Below are 8,311 nucleotides of genomic sequence, written 5' to 3' on the forward strand. Positions count from 1 at the left end.
GGGAGCAAAGGCTGGCCTGTGTGGTCCGATCCAACAGACAAGCTACTGTAGCTCAAACTGCTGAAAAAGTTCATGCTGGTTCTGATAGAAAGGTGTCAGAACACACAGTGCATCACAATTTGTTGCGTATGAGGCTGCATAATGCTAATAACGTTATGGCTGATCGGTGTATATACACCATACTACACCAAGCTGCAATTTCTGTCGCTGATGGAGATTATCAAGGATTACTATTAGCTCTTATCCTTTTGTTCCTGAAATAAATGGACATGATGTGAACAGCGTATTTAGTAACATTTGTATATCCTTCAAACAACACACTTATAAAACACAAACTACTACACAAAGCACCTTTTAATATTCAAAAATTAAGGACCATAAAAGTAAAGCAAGCACAGAACTGAGGTTAAAATACATTTTAGTGAAATACCCCCCTAGGGATATTTAGCATCTCTCATTAATTTCTGAACATAATAAAAACTCTCATCAGGTAATCTTTCCAGTTTCACAGGCTCCAAACTTCACTGCATCTTCTTTCAGGCTACTGTAAGATGACTGCTGCTGATGTGCACCACTGGTCCCCATTTCGTGTTTAATTGCGCTGTCTATGTCTGAGTGTGAGGACTATTGATGCATCACTGTGGGATCCCGCTGTGGCTTATTACTGCCGGGCCCTGCTCTCTGTTGCTCTCAACCTGCTGGGTCATCTCCAGCTGCTGTAATCTAACATTAGCCTCTGCTTTCACCGGGTCCTAACCATTTACCCCATCATGTATTATAGATGACCCTCTGGAAATGGAGGAATCCCAGCAGACGTAGAATTAATTTACAGCAACCCTCGATTTTAAGGGGAATTGAATCAAAGTCAGCAGCACAGGGAGAGGGGGGTTTATATTGCTATATAACACTGTCACAGTCTATAAAATTGTAATGAAAAGCCATTTGAAGATTAAGTGTTTTTTTGTGATTCATTGGTATCTCTTGGCTCAACTAATAATCATTTCACTCCAAAGCTGAATGGTCTCAGTAATTGATGCTTACAAACGACCAGGCTCCTTTCAACCAAACTTAATCCTCCTTTTCTCTTTTTTTTTTTTTGAATGGCTCTGATTCACAAGCTCGCAAACACAGGGGGAAATCTTCAGAGAGCGAGTTAGAAGGGCAGTATACAAATCTTGTGTACTTTCCTGTTGACAGTGGGATACACATGAGTGTGGTGACAGGAAGTCAGACACTGCAGATTGGTCCTGTCTGCGCTTGTCAGGTTTAGCAATATTTCTCTAAACGAATGTGACATTTTATTCAACAGGCGTCACTCCGGAGTTAGATTTCTCTGTTAAAAGAAAAACAGTAGTAGCTACCTCAATAGAATGCCACTGCAATGTCTTCACTGCTGGAAAGCTTCAACACAGTGCCAAAAATGAAAAAAGTGTCCTGGGGTTTCTGCCCATTGAAATTAAGAAATCTGAGCAGGTCCTTTGTGTAAGACCATCCCAATAGTAGAATGAAAACAGCTTACAATGAGAGACTTTTTCTCATGCTGTACAATTAACTAAAGTCATTTCAGTTCTCCAATAGCAAGAAGGCTATGTTCGTCGTCTGGCACAAGTATTGAGAAGTACACTTTGACCTCAATGGCAGCTACTTAATGTGCTGCCCAGAGTTCCATAGCAATCTGTGTAATTGAAGTGAAAGTTCATTGGGCTGAATGAGCGAAAGAGACAATCCAATGTGCATGGGTGACTTTAGACAGCGAAAGTTAACTCACACTCATCTTAATTGGCCCCAATTATCTTCTGTGACAATGCTGGTGTGTGTGAGTGTGTAATGAAAGGTTAAGATTTATGTTCAGAGTGATGAAGCTGTGCCATTGAACTTAAAGAACCACAGCTGTCCAGACCACTGAGGTCACTCACTAAGAGTCCCTCTGATACTGCACTGGTGCTTCCTACATAGAGCCTAGTTAAAGGTGATTGGCCAGTAAGTACTAATTTAAACAAGATGTTCCTGACAGTCCCACCATCCACTTTATATAATACATGTTATATACTTACTGTATTATTCTGCCATACAAAATGCATTACAGCAACAAAATATTTGGTAATAATTAAGTTAAGACTGACTACTTGATGCCTGCTTTACAATATGAACGTTTATATATAATTTTTTTTTAAAGATAAAATTAAGTCAAAGTGCAATAACTGTCGTCTGGCTGTACAGTTCATTCTGCCTTTGTACTGCTGCCCCCACTGCAGTCACTACACTCTTAATTAATCTGTGGAAAATTGCAGAGAAGTGACTAAAGGGAGGATCTATTGGCAGAAATATGGAATATAAAATTTATAGGTATGTTTTTATTAGTGTATAATCACGTGAAAATAAGATTTGTTGTGTTTTCATTACCTTAGCCATTTTTATGTACAGGAGGATCGGGTCCTCTTCTATGGCTCTAAATAGGACCTTTTACAAGCCGTAGTTTCTACTATACACTTGTGTTGGGTGAGGCAAGGGGGTTTTTAATCTGCAAATACACTGCTAAATAGGAAATAAACTGGATGTGTTGCTATTTATAGATTATTATGCCATGGTTTTATTGGCCCAGCCCCCTTGAGCTCAAATTGGGCTGTATGTGGACCCTGTCACTCTGTGAACTCACAAACAAACCGCCATACTAATTCCTTTACATCCCTTATTTAAATGCAATAAGTCGTAAATTAATACATTTTTACTGATTTTAATATAAATATTAATATCCAACAGACATACAGGCAGACACCCAGCATAACAGAAATACCTGTTAATCCCCATTACAGTTATTTCCTGTCACAGTTAACTAGCCGTGGAATGTGAATTATTAAAATAAGGGTAATTTGTGGACAAGAAAGCTGGTTGCTTGTTGGTGCATTATTTCCATCCTTGAAGATCATCCGCATGCAGAGCACATACGTTTTCAGTCATTAGGTTCTACGGCAATGCTTTTTTTCCCAGTATAATGAGGCCATTGCAACCTTTCTATCTGTTTACAGTTTGCTTTTTTTCTCAACTTCATTCTGTAAGGCAATATGTATGGCATTATTTTTATTTGATTTATTTTACTTATTTACTATACCACTTGCGTTTTTTGTAGTTTACTGCTCTTTACATCCCTTTCAGTAAAGCCCCTCATCAATTATATGTATTATTATCTTTACCAATTACATATATATATATGATGTCCTCTTCTGCTCATCCCACCTCCCCGTAACCTGGGAGAGGAATGCTTTAGGGAATAAGGTTTGCTGGAACTTTGGAGTTTTAACACAGAAGAAGCCAATGAGAAAAGGGGGCAAGCATGCAGCTGAAGGTAATAATGGGATTCACTGTGTATTCCAAACAAGGCAGAGTTTGAGACGTCTCCTGGCAGTACTCTTACAAGGCAATTACACATGCACAAGAGGAGGGTAATCATTACCACCGGAGAGACTCCAAAGAGAGCCTTCAAACAGCCGCGGAGGACTACACGGATAAAAGTTGTATCAACCTTGGCAACCCAGAGCACTCAGTGACTCCATGTTACATTACTGATGATGTGTCTGAGCATAGGAGCAAATGATTCATAGAAAGAAGCTCCTGTAATAGAGCATGAATCATTCTCCAATGTAAAATATAATTCTTTCAGCTTTAATTTGTGTCCTTTCAATAATCAGTCAAAAAAATAAAAGTCAGATCTAAATTTTATCTGCCGATATGTAATTTTGGTGACTAGCCAACCACAATGTTATGCTAATTACTTTCATCAATTAGCTGGCTGAAGAGCACGGCAGTGGGGAATGTTTTGTAGTCTAATAATTACATTCACAATAATTAGAACAACCCACACACTGTTAAATTTCATATTCAGCAACTCAGCTTATAAACTCAACAGCAGGTACTCAAAAATCAGTGGACACAACATGCTGCCTGTCAAAATTTAAAAGGGGAGACACTACAGGTGAATAGTGTAGAAAATTTAACTAATAGATATCATTATGAAACTTCTCCAGTTGATTACTTACAGTAAAAAAAAAAGCCAACTGGAAGGTTTTGTGTATGTAGAGAAGAGAAAAAGAAAGCAGCCTCAAAGGATATGTATTTTACAATTCCATACATTACAATGGTCAATAGGGTAAAAATAAAATAAAAGCTGCAGTAGGTAACTTTTATGAAAATAACTTTTTTTATCATATTAGCTGAAACTTTCCCTATATCCTGACAGTAGTACAAAACACAGATAATCTGTGAAAACATCAGGTTCCTTTGGCTCCTCCCAGTGCTCCTAATGGCATACGCAAGAATCCACCAAAGGAAACAACCAATCCGAGACAAGAAAGATAGCTTGTTGATTGTTGAGCCTGGTTTTTTTCAGTCTCACTTATGTCAGGATACAGTGAAAGCTTCAACAAATATGTCAAAAAGTTATTTTCATAAAAGTTACCTACTGCAGCGTTAACTAATTGATATCACCATGAAACTTCCCCAGTTGATTTTTTACATTAAGACAATTATTTTTTGTATATTTGTATATGTTTTGGCCTGTAGTGTCTCGCTTTAATTCTTTACAGGAGACCAAGTGCACCAGACTAGATTGTAGATGTACAATGGATGTACTGCTGTCCTCCTCGCCAGCTGCCATCAGTCACGTCAGTCATGTCTGATTTAACAGCAGGTTCATCCATTGATCACTAATTGAGCAGTGATTGGGCAAAGCCTCTTTAGGTCATTTTCAACACTACTTGTTACTTTTTCTATTATTTCGGAGCTGGTAATTACTGATTGTCTGTTACTGGGTGGATTAGAGACCTGTCAGGCCCTCCACCACTGCTGTGCTGATCTCCCTCTCTCTCTCTTTCTCTCTCTCTCTCTCTCTCTTTCTGTCTGTAGGACTCTGAGATTTTGAACACTGCCGTGCTGACTGGGAAGACAGTGGCGGTCCCGGTAAAGGTGGTGACCATTGGAATTGACGCCTCTGTTATTGATGTCTCTGAAGCAGTCAAGTGTCGCTCTACAGATGAAGATGTGGTCAAGGTCAGTAAGATGAATTGTTGAAAGAGAAACGAGCCTCTGTGAGTGCAGAGTGAGTGAGTGTGTACATTTTCAATTTGTGCAAAAAAAAAAACCTGAGTGGAAATATCTACAAAAAAAAAAACTTGGAATATTGCTAAGAAAAAAAAGTACCCTTGGCTGCGGTGGAAAAATATATATGTATTTATAAAAGCAAGTTGCGACAGTGGAAACAGGTTTAGCAACTAACATGATTACATAAAGCATGTGACTTTAACATAACTGAAAAGACGAAAAATAGATCTGTGTGAAGCAATGAGGAGAATGTAACCTGCCTCAAATGACCTGTTAGACCTGGTGCCTCATATACAGAGTCCTTGCTGCCACCGCCATGGGTTTGAATCCGACCTGTGACCCTTTGCTGCAAGTCATCCCCTCTGTCTCCCCCCTTTCCTGTCAATTTTAAACTGTCCTATTTGATAAAGGCAAAAAGTCCAAAAAACTAAAACAAACAAACACAATGCTATACTATAGGGGTACAAAGATTTACCGATACAAGTCGGAAATCGATTTTACCATTATAGTATCGATACGTAGACCCCTGGATCGATCTAAATGTACCATTAACTGGTCAAGGGCTGTCATATCTAACAAAACCACAATTTACAGTACAGTTGAAGTTTTTAAGCCGTTTGGATTCTATAAGAAGGAAGGAAAGTTGGACTAAATCCTGTCCATTTGTAAGATCTGTTGGACAGCAATTAAGCGCAGCGGTAGAAGGACAAATCTTAACACTCACCTGGTGAGACAGCATGGTGTCTGTGGATGCTAATACAGCTAGCACAAGCAAAAACACGCAAGATATTAAACACTTTCTCTCACAACTTAGCTCCAACTGGGCGAGTTTTAAGGGAATCACTGCAGAAAGTCTTCTTTGTGTCTGTTGGAAAAGCAATAAACACAATGACATGTAAATCTAAAAATGATTCATTTGTTGTTCCCCATAAAGAAAAAATACTTTCCTTGTACTTTATAAAATATATGTATTTGAAGATAAGCAGTGTCACTTTTATAGAATTGGCTTATTCTAATTTAGAATGGAAAATAAAGGTCTACATTAATTGTTAACAACTGTTTCAGACTGAATTGAATCGAACTGAACTGTTCCATATTAAAATGCATCGTCCCTGAATCGTGTCGTAACAAATGTGTCTAGATACGTATCGGATTGTCTTAGAAGAGACAGATGAAGACCTCTTCCTTATTGACATTACATTTTCTATTTTTACACAATTTGGCTGGGTTAATTACATCATCTCGTTCTGTCCCATTCTTTTGCAGAACTATCGCCCAACCCCTTGTATTTGCATAACGGTAGTGGATGAAAACACATATTTATTTGCATTTTTCTTTTGCAGACTTTCTGGTAATTCTGTTAAAAATTGTGTTATATTTGGAGGAAATCCTAGCTTGTATCTTCTCTCATAAAAACCTTCAGTTGACTTCAAGTAGATTTTTGCTGCAGGGTTTTCACGACTTACATAGATTCAATATGATTTTACATAAGCAGCGAGAACACTGTGTAACATCAAGGTATTTTTCTCCACCTTTCTTTCTCTTTTTTATAATGGATGTCAGCAAAGCTAAAAGTTAGTAATGTGACCCATATAGAAGAAGCCATATTGTACATCTGGTTAAATATATTAAAATTCCAATAAATTAATTATTTTAAATCTGTTCAGTCCATTTACCATAATACACCGTTTGCAGTTTGCAAGTCCATCCTGGTTGCTCGAGCAACTCAGCTGCAACACCAGGTTAACATCAAAACGACTGAAAAGGGTTAAAAACAAATATGTGCATTTAATGACTGACACTATGCTGTTATTGTGACGCTTTACAGACAATGCATTAAAGCTTATGTGAAGGGTAGATGAGAAGATTTTCTATGTTTAGCGCATCTATATAAATCCTGGGGAGAGAATAAACAAACACCAGAAAACAACATAAAAGTGTATGTTTGATATGCAGTGAGTGCTGACAGGTTGCTCAAGTTTTCCTTTATTTTTAGAGCCCCTTTGAAACCTGGGGCACAAGCACAACAGAATAAAAGGCCCTTACAGTGTCATAAAGCTGAACCCTGGTATTAGTGACTTTGCCCTCCAAACAAAAGAAGTCTCTCTCCAGCAGAATCCCAATGACTCCTTAATGATCTATAGAAAGACTCGGAGAAAAACCGGAGAAACAACATCACAGAGGCCGCCTATCTGTGGTCTGTTTCCAATTCTAAGTGGCTGGGATATCAGTCAGTGTCTAGAAACAGGCCCCTACTCCGCCAAAGGCTCCTTCCAAAAGTGTTTCCTGTTTGAGGATGTCAAGATCAGAAAGGACAGTAATATATAGCAAATCAACTAAACAGCAATAATGAAACAAAATCAAAAGGAGAGGATATTTTTCTACATCGATCCACTTTATCATGTCTGATGCGTGAATTAAGATTGGTTAAGTGAGTTCCAGAGGGAAATTAAATTGCAGTCAAAGATGTTTAAAAAAAGAAACAGCTCTGCCGCTGAGGTCTCTGGGTCAGAGCAGGCATCCTGAATGCTCACTGCTGCTCACTTGGAGAAGCTCTTTTCTAATCATAGCCTGCCATCATATATGTAAACATGACTAATTTATCTAATTTAGACCTGGGGAATTAGTGATAAATAAACACAGAGTGACATTAAACCTGAATAATGAATCACTGCACGAATTAAAATTTGAAAGAAATACCTCAGGTTACACGCTTTTTCTTTAAACCACTTTGGAGATTTGTCTTCCTTTAACAATTTTTTTTCTGACATGTATAGGCTGAAATAAGGCTCTGTCTTCCTCATTTTGCATGCACATGGTGCTCTTTCAGCATGGCTCATCTACTGCACAGCTTCCCATGTTGCAGCTGCTTAGTGAGGACATTTTAGTGGCATCTAGAGGTGAATTTGCAGATTGCAAACAACTAAATACTGTAGCTGTGAAATGTGTAGGAGAAAGTACGGTGGCCACGAAACCCTATCTACAGCCAGTGTTGGGTTTGTTCGTTCTGGGCTACCTGCAGGAACCTGTGGATCATTCTATGTAACAGAAAACAGCAATAAGTGACACTGTTGAAAAAATAACTTTGAATATTATATTCCATTTCTGCAATACAGTATAATCCACTTAGGTCCAATGACAAACCACCCCTCTGGGTACTCATGCTTCCATTTTCTGGCATTAAGACACGTTGTTGAGAAGTGACCTCTGACTGCAA

General features: G+C 38.4%; 1 protein-coding gene across 1 annotated transcript in view; it reads left to right on the forward strand.

The window, feature by feature from the left end:
• The window catches only part of si:dkeyp-14d3.1 (transmembrane protein 132C), a 121,022-nt gene that overhangs the window by 92,813 nt on the left and 19,898 nt on the right, over positions 1–8,311 (forward strand). Inside the window, exon 5 of the mRNA XM_035658151.1 lies at positions 4,900–5,043. Coding sequence (XP_035514044.1) covers positions 4,900–5,043 — 144 coding nt within the window. The remainder of the gene's footprint in view (positions 1–4,899; positions 5,044–8,311) is intronic.

The sequence above is a fragment of the Morone saxatilis genome, unplaced genomic scaffold, assembly GCF_004916995.1.
Source record: "Morone saxatilis isolate NCDOM2014 unplaced genomic scaffold, NCSU_SB_2.0 Contig16, whole genome shotgun sequence".
In the NCBI taxonomy this organism is placed as follows: Eukaryota; Metazoa; Chordata; class Actinopteri; family Moronidae; genus Morone; species Morone saxatilis.